Source organism: Prinia subflava, chromosome W, assembly GCF_021018805.1.
Source record: "Prinia subflava isolate CZ2003 ecotype Zambia chromosome W, Cam_Psub_1.2, whole genome shotgun sequence".
Classification (NCBI taxonomy): domain Eukaryota; kingdom Metazoa; phylum Chordata; class Aves; order Passeriformes; family Cisticolidae; genus Prinia; species Prinia subflava.
This window is the reverse complement of record NC_086282.1, coordinates 1,404,669-1,422,777: the sequence shown is the minus strand read 5'-3', so window position 1 is coordinate 1,422,777 and position 18,109 is coordinate 1,404,669. Positions and strand designations below refer to the sequence as shown.

Sequence of the window (18,109 nt, the reverse complement as noted above, 5' to 3'; positions counted from 1 at the left end):
ATTCAGCATTAAAAAAAAATTCCAACAACACTGTATGGATCAGCTACATTGACGACTGCCAAAATAAAAGGCTGAACAGTATAAAGTATTATAGTTTGTATGTTTGAAACAAAATGGTTTTCAAGGCCTCTTTTGATACGAGACTATTTTTCTTACCAGCACCGTAAAATACATATAAATACACATAAATCTAACAAATGCAACAACTGATTGTTACAACAGCATTCATTTGATAGCAAAAAATTAAGCTACATAATCCTTTTCAGCTGGTAACAGCATACTGCAAAGGGGTGTGAGGCTATTTATAAAGCTCAAGATATGTGAAGTAAAGAATGCTTAGAGCACAGAAGGAAGCAGGTAGTATGTGGAAGGGCTGGCAATCTTGATTGGTATGGTTGACCAAATCCAGCTTTGAGCTTACTGGCATTCTGGTACTAAACCCTGCCAAGAAAGACGTGCAGTGCACCAGCACCAAATTCTGATTGGCACAGTGTGGGAAGAGTCAGGGTCTGTCAACAGCCTGTCCTCCAAAACAAATACATGGGAATACTTGCACACCCCGTGTACAGCATACTTGCTCTAGGGCATGGAATACTCGCAGTTTACACCAAAGCCAAAAATTGTGCAGAAGGGCAAGTGCCTCTGAGTACCAACAGAAAGTGTCCTTGCTTTGGATGAAGTCCAGCTTAAAAGTCTAGGGACAACATTATTACATTTGGCAAGAACAAATGATCCATACTGAATAATTTTTGGTCGAATTTCTTCCATTTAGCTGTGTCACTTCTACTTACTTTATTTTTACATATTCATTTTAATTAAATCAATTGTTTTCTGCGTGTTTTAGAAAATCACGCAGTGATTTTCTAAAACGCAGTAAAGTATCACAATTGAAAGAATTATGACATTGGCAAAAAGAGTGTTTATTACTTGTTGTCTTTTAATTTTTTTTAGTATTTCATATATTTGGGCCAATAATGATCACAGTAGCTGCCATCCTTAAGGGATACTCCATATGTTAAATAAGAACAAAGGGTCTCCTGCCCAGTTTGAAACATCGACTGGGTAAGAATGAGATTTGCACTTACAGGAAATGTTGCTAATGCTTTACTTGAAAGCAGTGATGACTTCTGATGATGAATAAGGTGGGATTTAACCCTGGTGGCAATCTGTGGTGGCAATAAGTACATTTTCTACTTCACAGACGGGCCAGGGATTGAACAAATGTATTAAAATTTTATAAGCATTAACTGAGTAACGTCATGACACAGCTGAAAAGTATAGCCAGTGTCTTCCAAGACTGAATTACACTGAGTATTACTAAAAGTCACAATTCACTCCTTTCATATTATGCAATATATAGTCAGGTAGTAAAGTCAGTAGAAAACATCACCTTTTAGTAAAAACAAAGATTTTAAAAAGCAAGGTTTTACAAAGAAATAGTTAGTGTGGACCACCTTGATTTGGGATAGAAATCTCTACACTTCTTTAGTAATTGTGTCCTTCTCAGATCCTCTCCCTCTTCCCAATTCTTATTACAAACTAAAGAAACAAAATTTGAAATTAGCAAGAAGAGTAAAAAGGAGAAATAGGACAGAAGAAAAGATATCCAACAGCAATGCTTTCCACTTGTATTTCACTGATTATGATCAAGATACCTATGTATCCACAAGAACTCATGATTTTCTCCTTTAATATCTCAATACCACTTAACTATATGTAATATTTCATCAAAAGTTGTACCATACAGAGTCAAGGCACATTGTTACATTCCCCTGGGGAATGGTTTCTCCCCACTCAGGGACCCCTAGAGCTTGTAACCATGTAGTTTAACCCTTCCTCCCCTTTCTGACCCTATTGGCTGTGTCCCAAACTGCCCCTCCCTGGCAGGAGCTAAGAAAAGAACCTCTTCCTCTCCACACGCCCTGTTTCCCTCTGGAGACCACCTGGAATAAATGTCTTGAACTGCAGCTGGGGGTCAGAGGCTCTTTTGGAATCCTTTGTCCTGTCCATGAAATATTCCTCCAAAGCCCCCTAAGGTTTGGGCTAACCTAGGATCATTGGAGGGGCTACAGGGGGATTTATTTCAGCACATGAAGGTTTTTTTAACATAAAACGCATTTTATAATAATTTGGTGAATTCCTGAACTTGTTTGGCCCAGAGAGAATGAGCAGAAGTCTCATAAATTTTGCATGAAGTTTAGACAGCATCTTTATTAACCACACAATGGAAAAAAGGGAGAAGATGCTTGTGACAAAAATAACCATTTATAGAAACACCTGTTCTAGATTTTACAGGGATTTTTATAATAGAAATTTCACCAATAAACCAAACTGCAAAACATTCACATAAAACATAATAGCTCATGAATAAGTCTACACAAAATGCACAGTATATCAGTACTACACAAGCACAGCTGCATGCACATATGAGACACCATGCACTAGCAAAGAATAACAGTTCATGTGTCAAAAATCATCCTCTGTGGATGGACATTAGATGCTGTCTGTTCAAACATTTGCTGAGACAGCTTGGAAATTTTGTTTTTAAGCATTCTGCCTGTTCAGAAATCATTAAACTAGCAGAGAAATTGACATTGTCTAATTTCTCTCCTTATACTCAAGAATTTATAAAGGTATGTAAATTCCTTCACTGTGCAGTTTGCTGAATAGCCACATTTTCTGCAGATAATGAAAAGTTCTACAGAAATAAAGGACATACTGTAATCTGCAAAATAGCTCTGAGTGAGAAACATACCAGGAAAAAATATTAGTCCTACAGCAGGTGTTAAACTTAGTTTTGGTCTTCAGATCAATTTCTAGTCCTCCAGCTCCCTAAGCTAATTTCAAATCCCATGATTTTAGAAGTATAAACGTCAGCAAATGCAAGAAGTTTACTAATCATAACTTGTATTTTTTAAACATACCCTTCAAATTCATAGTTAAAGGAATATTTAACAACCATTTGGGAAAGGATGTATCAGTAAAATCAAAAACTAACTCACTAGCAAAAGTTTTACTTTCTTAACACTTTGATTCACCATTTGGATTAAGTTTTATAACTAGTAATACCAACTTCAGTTGAGCTTCAAAAGGAGAAGCAGTTTAAAACAGACAGGGCAACAGCATCCAGTGATAAATGCTCAAGAAAATACAGCTGTATCACTACAGACTGGAAATATTTGGGCTAACGATCACATCAGGCAATAGCATGTGCCACATAGTGAAGAACAACAGAAGGAACAAATGGCATATTTAAGTGGGTTGGAACTCCCAAATGCATTTGTTAGACAAGTCACATATCCCAACAGAGTATACTGAAAGGATTCTGAAGTACATTTGCATGATTTCTACTTCATAATATTGTTGTCATATAATTGGTGAGTTGAAATAGTCCTACTACACTTTTTCTTTCTTTCTTTCTTTCTTTCTTTCTTTCTTTCTTTCTTTCTTTCTTTCTTTCTTTCTTTTTCTTTCTTTCTTTCTTTCTTTCTTTCTTTCTTTCTCTTTCTTTCTTTCTTTCTTTCTTTCTTTCTTTCTTTCTTTCTTTCTTTCTTTCTTTCTTTCTTTCTTTCTTTCTTTCTTTCTTTCCTTTGAAAAAGAAAGCTCATTCTCATTTTGACAACAAAGATGCAGAGCAAGAATCATGTGGGCGCTGAACCAACATTGATTTTAAAGTCTATGAAAAAGTGTGGGACAAGATGCTGCTTCAAGTAGTTAGCCTGAAGGCATCAATTTAATTTATTCTACATAAAATAAACTGATATGGAAGTTTGAGTAACATATGCAAGTACCTCCCCAATATTTACCTTTAGGGAGCAATGCCTAAGTCAAGCAACCAAAGGATAACTCAAGTATTTGCTCTGTTTCTGCACCTCCCTGCCCAAGGTGGCTGGCAACTTTCCTACTTTAGGAAACTGGACAACCAACCAACATAGCTACAAAAGAATTACATGTATCTTCAGGAGAACATACTAAACGTGTCTGGTAAGAACCACCAGGAAGTGGAAGGTGTATGCCCTGATGTAGGCTTCACTGCAAAGAAAGGGCAGTTGTATATTGTCAGATGCCTCTACAGAGAAAACTGGCACAATCCAAAGCTCTGTACATTTATTTTCCAGTATGGCTAGTTAAGGCAAATCTCTTGCCTGGAGTTTAAAGGATGACCTCAATTATTGGCATAGAAGTAGGAAATTGCTTGTGTCTTACTCAGCTAGGACTTCAGTCTAGTAAGCAATTGCTGTAATGAGAAACTAAATCAGCACTACCTCTTTCCACATTAAAAAAAAACCAAAAAAACACAAGTTTCTGCAGTGAAGGGAAAAGAGAAAATCAATTAAAATCTACTTATTAAATAGAATTTTGTAGTCCAAACTATGACCCAATCTGTCAGAATCAAGGTTTTCTGTAAAACTACCTTTCTTCTTTCGTTCCCAGGCACTAAGATTCTTGATTTTACTCTCTATACAGAATTACTTACTTCACAAATTATATATTAGAACTCTCCTTTAATTGCTGTAATATTTGTAAAAATCATACTGAAAAGTGGTAAGACACCCTACATAAAGGAAAAAAAACCCTAGAATTGATTATAAATTCCTTTAATTTGACTGTGACACGTTAACCTAACAGTCAAACTTAATTACTAAGTATTTCAAGAACTTTGCATGAGAAAGCTGAACTAGATAGTAAAGTTCTTAGATAGGCCACAAACTCTATTAGTAATAAACGCATTACTACAAACATATTCCACATATCTATTAGCAAACTTGAAGATCCACTTACAGAGAACAAAAAAATAGCAGAGCAGCAATTATGTAACACATTAGTTTTATGTACAAGTGAAGATGTAGGAAAATTCTACTTAGAAAATGCAAAAGTATAGGTAAACCTCTACAAGCATTGAGCAGCAAATGAAATCATAAATTAACACAGCCAAGTAAAAGCACAGGAAGTAAAAAGTACTTTTCAAACAAAACACTGGTATTTGTAGAAAAGCATGCTGCAGGTTAGTAAAGTTGGAGAGGTAACTTGCTATCTACAGAGAAACAATGAATCTGCATTCCTTCCATGGATGCTTTAATGTTTAACAAACTGCATCTAATGACAGTTGTGTAACCTTTTCAAATGATCCTGCAGGCTTGGAATGATTAGCACTAAACTATGAGGAATATAAATGAGAAAGAAATCAAAGGTTAGAAGTGTTGATTTATATTAATCTCCAAGTATGAATATTTCTAAAGTTATTACCACCCAATACAAAAAACAAGGCTCTGTATCAGAAAAGTAAAAAGAAAATATATTTTAAAGCAACAAAACTTGCTTGAAAATAACTAACCTGTCATGGTAATGCAAAAGTAATTTCGACTGGCAGTTATGAATCACAGAGTCATTGGAAGGGACCTCTGGAGATCATTCAGTCCAATTCTCTGCTAAAGCAGGTTCACCTTGAGCAGGTTACACAGGATTTATGTCCAGGCAAGTTTTGAGTATTTCCACAGAAGGAGACTCCACAGGCTCTCTGGACAGCCTGTTCCAGTGCTGTCACCCTCAAAAGAAAGCTTTTCCTCATTTTCAGATGTAACTTCCTGTGTTCCTGTTTGTGTGCATCACACCTTATCCTGTCACTGGGCACCACTGAAGAGCAATCTGGCTGCGATATCTGAACACCTGCCCTTAACACATTTGTATGCCTTGACAAGATCCCCCTCAATTAAAAAATAGATTCATAGGAAGAAGCAAGAGGAAAAAAAGCTGTCAATGCTTTTTTGTTGTTTTTTTTTTCAACAATCAGAGCAATTTTTATGTGTAGCCTTTCTGACACAACTTTAGGCAAGTTATTACTTAGCTTAAAACCCTTGAAAGCATTAACTGAAAGGCATGAAGACTACATACCTTGCATGTGATCCTTGAAAAAAAAATAGGCAAAAATTAATCTCTTTTTGTAGTATGAAGTTTTTTTCTCTTTCTCCTGTGTACTCAGAACAGAGAACTATACATTGCATTCTCTTAACACAAGCCATCTGAAAATAAGTCTAATACTTGTTCTTTTAGAGGAAATATTCCTACATCATTTCTTATACTGGAAACATATTTCTTGACAAATAAAAAATACTAAGACCTGTTCCAGTTACATTTATTCCCTTCACTTAAAAAACATGCTTCAGGCTTTTAGCTGCAGGAGCAAGGAAAACCTTTGCAAAGGAACACTGCACAAGCCTGCATAGGGCTGCAGCAAAACAATAGCAGCCCCCTCTGCTGCTCAGAGAAGGAGAAAAATTATTAACACACACAAATTGCCCTCCACCTCCACACACTGCAACTTCTGCCTAATTCCATGTACTGCCTGTACACACACACAAAAAAGTGTGCTCCCAAGGATCAGCATTTCTGTAATCATCTTTGATTCTCCCTTATTCCTCTATCCTGCTTTTAGTCTATCAATAATCCTGACAATAACTGCAGAGCAGCAATTTCACAGAGGATTCCTTTTCACTTCACATTTGCACAAAGTACCCAGTGCAGTCTTAGGTTTCCTCAGTTTAAAAAATCAATGCTGTCTTTCCACACAAGGCCAAAACCCCCTGAAAAAATAAATCCTTTTTATCTCTGTGGATCTACATACAAGCTTAGACCAGGCACCTGCAGCAAAAAACTCTATTGCAGCCTGCACTATTTAAGAGCTGAGAGCTCTCTATGTGAGCAGGGCTTTAGATTTGTTTCAGAACCGAAGAGATGGGTTATTTAAGCTCCAAGGGACAGGTTTTCCTGTGGTACATCCTCTTCCAGCCCCACCCAAGTTAATCCATCTTATCTGTCGTATCTTCTCTCCCTCTACTCTCCCACATCAATAAACAATCAAGAAGAGGCACTCCTGAACAGCACCATTACTCACACACACTCTCTCTTGTGACTTACAGCCAAATGGATAGTATGGTAAAAAGTATGGGAGAGGATGCTGCAATCAAAGTACACTAGTTTTACATGAAAATTCAACTCCTTCTCAGCCTTTACCACTGGTGTTTGTAATATGTTACCTATTAAATGTATCCATTAAAAAAACATCTTATTAACTTTAGTAATGATGTAAATGCTAAAATGTGACGACTTCTGAAAGAGTATCAGTGGTTTCTGTGGTTGTAGATGCAACTATACAATAATTTTTCATCTTCATTTTCGCTAATCTGTTTTCTGTTTCCTTGGAAGCTTTGCTAACCAACAAAACAATCCCAACCCACAATTCTGCAACAAGCAAACCTGCATCTGAAGAGGAGACTAATTAATGAACTTATTGGAGGGTTCTGCATGCATGAATGCCTGACCCCTTATGAGAAGTCACCATCACAATCCAAATAGTTAACACAGAAGTAACATTTCACATTCATATAACCTAATTTGCAAGTTTTATGACAGCCTTAATAGAAGAAAAGGAAATAAATGTTTAAGTAAGTGAGGGTTGTTGCAAAGATTCTTGTTGAACAGTGCCTGTTATCCAGAAGGATAAAGCATCTCACATAAATGGGCTCAAACACTCCTTCAGAAATCCATCCAGACAAGCAGAGCAGACAAAAGTGTTTTCTGAAACCCCAAGCAAGAAAAATGGCTATGCACCAGCTAACAATCTTCCTGTTCCACCTGCTCACTTAGATTTTAAAATTCAGGTAGGTCCTTACATAATACATTTCACTCCTTTTAGTCTGATATCAAGCAGCTATTTTGCCTACAACATAGAAATCTGTGCCAATATTTGCTGGAAATAATGCATCTAATGCTTTTCATGAATTCATGTGTTTAATTTTTTTAAGTGGTTATTTCCTAACTGAGGTGGCTTCAACATTAGAGACATTTAATATTAGTATTATGTACTGTTGAATTTTATATAAAAATCCCTAATTGAACAAAGTTAAATTCATAGGAGCTTGCATACCAGTGATCATGACATTTTCTCGACAAAATCAATTCCTCATCAAACCCAAACCAGAGATGATTGAACCTGTAAATTACTGTAGCATTTAGAAACAATTTCTAAGATCATCAAGAAGCCAATGCTTTTCTAAATATGAAAAGCCTGAAGCAGTCCGAGATAAATAACTCAACGGGAACAAAAAACATCAATTAAAAACAAAATATGTAAGTGTATTGAAGTCATTAGTGTTTAAAAACTATGAAACTGCGAGTTACAGGAACAGTTATGTAAACAAAGACAAAAAAACTGGAGCAAATTAAAGATTGTATATATTATGATCAAAATACTTTTAAGAATTAGAACAATCAAAATATTTCAAAAATACCAAATAAACCTAATGATTTACAGGAAAAAAAAATGGAAAAGAAAACAGAGTACAACCTAGATAACCCTATGGTAAAACCCAGGTGTCAGTACAAGAGAAATAAATGCACTGGTTGACATAAAAGATTATAGCATTGATGACATTTTCTTCCACAAAATCAGGCTGGTATCACCTCTATCATAAAAACCAATTTTGTTAAACATAAAATATTGCTGGCACGATATGTCTGCTAATACTACAATTTCAAGAGTATGAGCACAGGTAGACAAACAATTTCAGTCTCAAGTAAGCAAGAATGATAATTTACATGAGCTATTTCACAGTGACAGCAACTCCCAGTAATACATTCTTGTCCTTGCATTGCAACAGAATCCTATATGTAGAGGGATAAAAGCATTTAAGTGCAGTTGCTATGAAATACAGGATGTAAGAGTATTTGTTTGCTTATGTTGTGGTTAATTGTTACCCAACAGAACTCAATTAATACAAAGACATCACAGAGCACTGGAAATGGATGCCACAAATGCAATGCAATCAGTGAAGAATCAGCATCAAGAACATGTTTTTGTCAGACTGCTTTATGTATTTACTTAGCCCTCTAATGCTATTTAGTATTTTTAAAACAGATATGACAACATTTGACAAGACACAGATCAACTGGAGTAAAAATTAACAGTAAAGGATCTGACATGAGAAAACTGGTCACTTTAATACAACTGAACATCAGTTCTGTAGGTACAAAGAACATAGGCCAACCTTACAGAACAGAAAGCTCTCTGAAAAAGGCTTGCATCATATTAGACAAATCAGTCAAAACATGAAATCCCAATGCATGGAGTTATTTGATATATAAATAGGTAAATACATTGCATAAACAAATTTTAACTGTCCTTGGCACAGCTGCTACTGAGTTTTAATCACAGTTCTGATATCATAGAATTATTTTGGTTGGAAAAGGTCTCATAAGATCATCAAGTCCAACCAGTAATCTAACACTACTACAAGTCAAACACTAAACCATGGCCCTAAGTGCTACAGCTATGTCTTTTAAGTACCTCTAAGGATGCTAACTCAACCACTGTAGCAGTGCATTTTTACACACAAACAAGTGTTTCTATATAAGGAAAGAGGTTTCAGTTTACCTTTAGATATATTAGGAACTTTAGCTAGAACTTTCCTTGCTTCTCTCACAATAATTGGCTCAAGGCCGAGACAGAAGCACCTGTTGGACTTTCTAGATGCTCTTCAAAAGTTATCCCTGTTGTGATTGGCAGTTTGCCAATTAAGCCCTCAGTCATTAAGTAGATAAGTGAAAGAGCAAAGGCACTCTGGGCATTTTTGGGATGTTGTAGCAAGGATATGGACTTTGTTCATTATTCTGTGCTCAGCGTTGTTATTTGTTTTTGTATTACTTTCATTCTTTTATTAAAACCTTTTTGCTTTTTCAAGACATACTCGAGCATGCCGTATCGCTATTATTAAGCCATTTCTCCGCAAGGCTGGACCCTCAGAAGGTATTGAGATCTTTCAGTAAACCACTTCCCTGAGGAGCCTGTTCCAGTGTTTGACAACCCCTTCCCAGAAGGAGCGTGTCCTCATATCCAATCTGAATCTCCCCTAGTGCAACTTCAGGCCAATCCCTCTTGTCCTATTGCTTGTTACCTAGGAGAAGAGGCCAACCCATAGCCTCACCTGGCTACAGCCTCCTTTCAAGTATTTGTAGACAGTAATAAGGTCTCTCCTGAGCCTCCTCTGGGCTAAATACCAGCTCCCTCAACTGCTCCTCACAGGACTTGTGCTACAGATCCTTCACCAACTTCATTGCCCTTCTCTGGACTCTTTACAGCACCTCAATGTCCTTCCTGTAGTGAGGCCCAGAACTGAACACAGCATTTGAGGTGTGGCCTCACCTGTGCCGAGTACTCACAGGGATGATCACTGCCCTGGTCCTACTGGCCACACTATTACTGATACAGTCCAGGATGCCATTGGCCATCTTGGCCACCTCGACACACACTGGCTCATGTTCAGTTGCTCTCCAGCAGCACCCCCAGCTCCTTTCCTACTGGGCAGCTTTCCAGCCAGTCTGCCCAAGCCTGTAGCACTGTATGTGGCTGATGTGAGCCAAGAGCAGGATCTGGCATTTGGCCTTGTTGAGTCTCATACAATGGTCTTGGCCCATAATCCAGCCTTTCCAGACCTCTCTGTGGAGCCTTCAAGACCTCCAGCAGATCAACACACCTACCCAACTTGATGTCACCTGCAAAATGACTGAGGGTGCACTCAATCCCCTCATCCAGATTGTTGACCAAGATATAAAGACATCTGCGATTCAAGACAAATGTTCCAACAGCAGAATGCTCAGAGAAGTATCATAACAAAGAACAAAAAATAAAAAAATATGCCCAATGGATACATTGTCCTCATTATTTACATTTAGGAGATCTTTCAGGGAAGAACTTGTTTGCTAAACATATGGGGGAAAAAACCCACATTTGTTAAACAGCTCTTCAATACCACATGAAAATAAACCAAAATATTTTATGCAGGAAATCATGAAAGATAACCACAAGGATTCCTGTGTGGTTGTTGGGGGTTAGATTTGGTTTTTTTTTTTTTCTTCTCACAGATTTTTTTCCCATAAGTTTCCAAGAAGCCTTGATGACTACTTAGTCAGAACAAAAGGAGTACTTGAGGGATATAGCAGCACGAGGCTACACCTATTGTTTCTGAGTCCCTGGGAGTGTCCCTCAGAGGGGAGAGATGATGAGCTTTGGGAAAGGCAAAAAGACAGATCTGGGGGAGGGGGAGGCACTCTTGCTCTCAGTGCCGAGGAGGATGGTCAGGCTGCCCTCTGCCTCTGCCTCGTCCTGGGAAATCTACAGCCATCTGCTGTGTACCCGGGAATCCTGAGCTCGTTTTCTCCAGCCTCCCCCCACCGCCGCTGCTTCTTTGGAGCTTTGAGGTTCCCCTGCTACTCTGTAGCCCTGCACTGCCCAGCCCTGCCGGGACACCCCTGCTGCTCCAGCTGCCAGCGCAGAGCTCCTCATCTCATCCACCAGCCCGGGACTTTCCTCCCTTCCAGCTCGGCCTCTCGGAGCCCTGCAGGGGCGCCGAGATCAAACTGCTCTGGGCTTCTGTAAAAGAAAGCCCTCAAGGTTCTTGGTTCTGTTTATTATTGATGCTATAGTTGTTGTTTGTTTGTCGTTTTGTCATATATACTAGTAAAGAACTGTTATTCCTACCCCCATACCTCTGCCTGAAAGCTCCTTTAATTTCTTTTTTTAATTGGAATAATTTGGAGGGAGGGGATTTGAATTCTCCATCTCTAGGGAGGTCCTGCCCCTTCCTAGCAGATATCTGTCTTTCAAACCAAGACAGTGGTGTTGGTGAATGCAATGAAGTCTCTCCTGAACCACTGGCCTTCACATTTCAAGTGCCCATGCCCTTTACTCACATTTTCACAACATTATGGCAGCAATTATATCAGTTATTTGCACAGAGCAGTAGTATGAGGCTAAAAATATATTTTTATATATTTTTATATATATTATCTAAACATTATATAAAGCATGAGTATCTATAAAAATTATTTTCATATAAATATAATGGGTTTTATGCCTATGATGATGTTTATTAGGTAAGACACAACATGCTTGCTGCTACTAAGGTGACTGGCAGCAAACCCAAGCAGGGTACACCATGATGTTATGGGGGAATCATGACATTTCCTTCCTTAGCCACAAAGGATTCTGCAGGTCAACAAACAAACAAACAAAGTCAGATTAGAGAAAGACTTTATTCAGTAGTTTATGAGGAAAGGAAGAAAAAGTAGAAGGACAAAGAACAGAGATATTAAAAAACTAAGATGAGCTGCACACCTACAGTAGTAGCAGTTTATTCAGTCTCACTTTTATCTCTTAGTATTTGGTAGTGGTAAAAGTATGCTGCCCATATGTACAAGCAGAACAAACTGTGTTGCATCAGGAATGCTTCTTAGGAGCCAGGTTTACATCTGACACACAAACATGAAGTAGAGCATTCAGCCATCATTGCCTATAATGTGGCACAAAGCAAGTTTCAGAGAGTACAGCACACAGCAGGGTAATTTGGCCAGAGTTATGAGAACTGTAATCGAGTACAAACACTGAGAAACATGTCTGAAAAGCTAAAAATAAGCCCACCAGGTTCAAGTCTCCTAGGATGACTCTAACAGATAGAAGCAGAAATCACTTGTAAATACAGCTAACAAGTCTGCTAACACTTCCTTTTCTTCTCAAAAGCAGCATATTAATTAGTCATGCTTATTTTTACTCTGGTAATTAATTCATTCATGCTCTCACAGATGTATTTCCACAACACTTTGTAACACAGAATGTGTTCCTCTGGTTAAATATTGGTTTATTAATGAATTGGTAACATTAATGTTGCATGCTCTCGGTTCTAATGTGTAACCATGGTGCTGAGCAGTGCCAGCTCAAGCAGCTTTCTAACCTGTGATGATACTTCAGGTACACAGTTGAAACTTCCTAAAACAGAGCTGTACCATGAAAACATTCCCAAATATGGTTTGCTACCTGGCTGCCCAACAATTCTTGCAGAAGCACAGCCTGGGGACAGAGCACAGACAAAAATGGCCAGCCCTGCATCGAATATGCAGAGCAACTATGAGACCACACAGAAATTTTGCATCTGTACAAAGATCTTTCAGACATCTTCCTTCAGGCTAAACCGGCTTGTTTCAGTTCATGTCAAATATGCCTCAAGAAAACAAAGAAAAAGCTACATTCATTACTGATGTCAATAAAAAAAAGCTTCAGAACTGGCCACTGCTGAAAAATACGCTCTGCTCTGTACTGTTTGAGTATAGTTACTTACAAAGCACTTCAACAAGATTCCAATTTAGAGACTTAAAAACATATTTTTTAGTATAAGAACTTCCTACATTAAATATTGTCCATATTGGATGCAAGTTGTTATAGGATACTCAGTAAAACATACTAAATACTAAACATACTAAAGGAAAACCAATGTGTTGAAATAAAAACAAGGATTTCAGTTGTAAAATCCAATTCAATTATATGAAATATGACAGTATTTCATTCCAAATTAGAAAGCATATACTTCAGTACCTTGAAGAACAGAATTATAAATATAAAATTATATTAAAAACTCATGAGAAAACATTACAACTTTTCAGAAATCAAAGATGTTAGCTGAGATACTTTAAACATGGAAGTGAATTGCATACTGTTGCTATTAACAAAAAACATCGCCGTAGATTCCAGAAGCAAATGTTCACCCTATTTACCTGTCCAGGTGCATCTTCAAGACTGATTATCCATCTCTATACATTTGTGCTCATACTCAACCTAACTTGTTAACATGACTTTTTTTGTGGTTTTATTTTACATCAGGTTTTAATTATCCTTTTAAAGTAAAATTTGAAAGTTTGAGGAGGTTTCATTTTTTGAAATGTGAAAGGAAGCTAGGTGTTCTATTAACAATTAATGAGTAAGAAAAAGAAATTAGTCCATACACCTAAGAAGAACATTCTTCCAAAAGAACACTGGTCTGCTCCTCTTTCTTACTAGTCAGTATCACTGCTTTCATTATTTTGCTGCTCCTGAGAGTTAACGGAATTCCTCCTTCCCGAAGAACTTGGAAAATATAGTGAAGTACAAATGTACACTGCAGCCAATAACCCAATAACTTATTTTAAATCTAAACATATAAGTATATAAATCTAAATATATGAGTGATATAAGTAGAAATAAAAGTATGAAGATTAATTTCCAGATTCTTATTGCAAATCTGAAGTTTTCGACAACCAGCATACAGGTTCAAGGTCCTCACAAGCAGGATACCATAAGATATTATGTAATGACTTCCTAGGATCTCAGCAGGCCAGCAGGAAGAACTTCATGTTTCCATAATATTCCACCCTACTTTTTCATTACAATGTTTTCACCTAAATGAACCAGATTATTTCTGAGAACACAACACATGTACAATTGCTTACCTTCCCTCCTAGCCAACTTGGAGAAGGAAAATATCATAAATAATGCCGGGAGGGTCTTATGTAAAAATATTTATAAAGAAACATCTTGGTATTTTGACCATAGTCATCAGAATGGTATTCCTTAAAATACATAGGGATATTTGCTCATGTCAAATGCATGCAAATATTTTTATTATTAACAGCTAAAACAGCATAGTTATTGTGGACTACAAAAATTGTTTGCTGTAAACTCTTTAGGAAATAAAACTTTGCTTCATTGTAAAACTTTAGTTTATGCTAAAGATGCAATTTTTTTTCAAAACTCCAAAGTTAATGAGGACTAAGAGCACAAAAAAAATGTAGCTTCTCACCTTTGTCTTCACGTAGAATGGCGATGACTGGTGAATGGGCAAGTCCACGAGGCTATTGGAATTTGTGACACTATTACTGTCAGCATGTTCATCTTGTCTACTGCTGTCATCAGACTGATCAAAATCATCACTGTCCTGGTCCATTTCCTCCTCCTCTTCCACCTCCTCCTCTTGATCACCAGCATGTTCATCGTCATCTTCCTCTTGGTTACAAGTGGAATCTTCATCCACTGTAATAAGTCTATTAGTATTTTCTTCTAACTGTTCCTGCTGAGACTCATGCCTGTCATCAAATCCAGGTTCTTCTCCTCCTATCTTCCCATTCTTCCCAATGTGCTGTTCCTCTTGTCTTTGCTGCTGCTCCTCCTCTTCTACAACCCGATTCATCTGCTCCTCATCTACTTGGCTTGAGGAAGCAGTACCTTGAAGAGATCCACCAGTTCGTCGCCTCTTGCTGCCCACAGAGAGCAGTTCCTGATTCATTTCCAAAAGCCAGCTTGCTACTTCTTGGACCTTGGCTAGGCTATCTGAAGATGCAAATGCTTTCACATTCTAAGGAGATAAAGAAAAAGTGGAAAATTACAAAAGTTACTCTTTTTTTATTAGATAAAGCAGTAAAAACCTATTTCATTGTATTATTCCTGGCAACTAAAAATTTCCAGGAAACAAGCAATAACTTCTACTTGACACACAACTAGAAAAACAAAACAAAAAAAACCTGCAGGCAACTTTCTAGCAAGAGAATTACTTGTTCTGTCAAACAGTCTGATCATAGTCTCTTTAAGCATCAGATTCTGCAAAATTCAGAACTAGTTGCCTTTCTAGAGAATCCACAAGAATCATTAACATTCAAGTTAACAGAAGATAGAAGTACGTGATATTACTTGCAAAAAACTGTACACAGATCATTCTAAATGGCATTTATTTTCCCTCTCATTTGATTACAAACTTTGTATATTATTCAAAAAACAAACTGCTTTTGGTCTTATACATTAAGAGCAACATATTTTCAGATATAATTGAAAGCTTCATTTCTTGTTATTCTAATTTCCTTTTAGATTAACAAAGAAGAGAACACCCATAAAGAATACAGCCTTATCACTGCCAAGTCTTAAGTTGGCTAGAGAGATACCCAGTGGTCAAAAGTAGACATCACTAGGCAACCTGTGTGGCCTACAAATGGCACATACCTTACCTGGGGAAAAAAAATGACTGTTAGTAGTAAAGTTCTTCAAAGTACAAGAAGCTACAATAATTGTTAAATGAGTCTCTGAGATGTTAAAAAAGGCCAAAATTAGGTGCATTTTAATAGAAACTGAAAAATACTAATGCAATTTCCAAATTATTCATGCATCCAGCTACCCATGTGCCTCCAAGCAATATATAAGAACAGGGGGCTATAACATAGACTAATTCATTATTAAAGTTGGTATCAGATTTCCAGCTATATAGTCTTTGAGGGTGGCACATCCAGACTCTGGTTTCCCTAGATTCAACCAATGTGTTGAGTAGATGAAGTCAGACACAACTCAACAAGTAATTAGATTCACAGGCTATGAAAGCAGTACATGAAAATGTGTGCAGAGAGAAATTAGCTTTGTCATTGTGAATAGAGCCACTGTCCTTGGGAGCCCACAGCCCACCCCACAGACTCAGCAGGCCACACTGTGAGAGATTCAGAAAGCATAACACCACAAATACTGGATGGGAGCACAACTTCTGAGTTTCCTTGGAGTAGGAGCAGTAAAGGATGTTTCCATGAGTACTTCAGCACAGATTGAAACCCGATCACCACCATCACCCTCTCCCTTTTCTAAAGTCACCTATCTCTTACAGTTTAATTTCTTTTTTTTTTTTTTAAACAAAAATCCTAGGCCCCTGTATGATGGACAGGGAACAGATAAACCCCAACTTTGCTCCACGACATTTGCAAAAACATTCACCTTATTGGTTAGCAGGGAACAAAGTACCAGAAACCATAGCTCAACTGTAATTTCCAGAAACATATTTACAGTTTTTTCCACTCTTACTCTGAGGAGGATTTACAGCTGGGATTCTGCACTTCTCTGCACCTTTCTTCCTCAGGGAAACACTACTTACATCCCAAAGACAGTGTTCTCAAGTTTCCATGTATCTACCCAGGTGACAATTCCTCCAAATAAAACCTTATAAAATCAGTCACTGAAATATGTGTTCAAAGAAAGTATCCATTAAGTTCCAATCAGTGAATGAGAAGCTAACACTAAAAGACAATTAAGTGCCACACATTCAATGGAAGGAAACAGACACTGTGCTGACTCTTGCTTTTTCCATGGAAAAAAAGCTTTAGGACACTTGGGTGCAAGTGACCCAAACCAGAAGCTAATGTCTATGTTTTTGTATTCAAGTGGTAGCATTCAAGTGTGTTTATTTTTCTGTATATAGTAAGGAACACTTAAGAAAGATGCCATGAGAAGTGTTTTCATTTAACATCTTTCCCCAAAGCTCAGAAACCTTAGCATGTGGGAGTGATGTTTAATAACAACATTTCATCAAAAGTCAAATTTAGTTGCATATATCATCTGATGGTAACACAACTTACATCTCAGGCTTGCTACATAGTTTGGGCATTATGAACAAAACAATACTACACCCTATTGTCTCAACTTGGAAATTTGAAGCACTAAATAATGTAAAAATCAGTAGTTAAAAAAAAAAAAACCTGAACAAGAGGTTTACATCTTTTCAACCTAGAAATTCTAGTTTCCACCACAAATGTTTCTCCAAGTAGCCATGAGCATAGCTGAAAAGTTTAATTGCATTTTTTCAGTATCAGGAGCATTATATATGCAATTACTGGTTTAGTATGTACTTGATAAAACTGCAAATGCTGCATTTGTTTCAATAATTTAATATATACTTCCAATTTGTATCTGTAAGCAACCAACATAAAAGGTCAGCTTTGAAACGTTAAAGTAATCAAATGCAAGAATATGCTAAATGTTCAAGTGACAAAAATATCACTGTTGTTACTGTTATTATACCCAAATGAAATTCCAGTAAATTAAAAATGTACACTAGTACTAGTAATTACTTTTAATTATTCCTACATTTTTGAGTGACCATCAGTTCATGAAATTAGCTTTAGTCATTAGTGGTTTCCATTTTACTCTGCATTTGCATGAATAAACTCAACTTGTTTTTTCAAGAAGCCTGTAAAATACATTATCAAAATTTAATTACAAGCAGTGCGACATCAGAAATCATCAGTATGCAGAGAGGTGATGCATTTGCTAAAGAACAGATGGATGTACATTATCTGAGAGATATGAAACATTAAAGCTGCCTTCTGTCATGTAAGTGCTTTAAGAATTAACTACTGTCAGCTAATACACAAGATACAATAATTTCCATATATAAGGTAGATAAGGAATAAGTAAGGATTATTATTTTGCAGGAAGAAGTGTATT

General features: G+C 37.1%; 1 protein-coding gene across 7 annotated transcripts in view; it reads right to left on the bottom strand.

The window, feature by feature from the left end:
- FBXW7 (F-box and WD repeat domain containing 7) overlaps positions 1 to 18,109 on the bottom strand; it is a 250,761-nt gene that overhangs the window by 110,695 nt on the left and 121,957 nt on the right. For all 7 annotated transcript variants that reach the window (XR_010083354.1, XM_063421280.1, XM_063421286.1 and 4 more), the window contains exon 2: positions 14,661 to 15,212. Coding sequence is in view for 6 of the 7 variants with exons in the window: in XM_063421286.1 (XP_063277356.1) it covers positions 14,661 to 15,212 (552 nt within the window). In the remaining variant the exon portion in view is untranslated. The remainder of the gene's footprint in view (positions 1 to 14,660; positions 15,213 to 18,109) is intronic.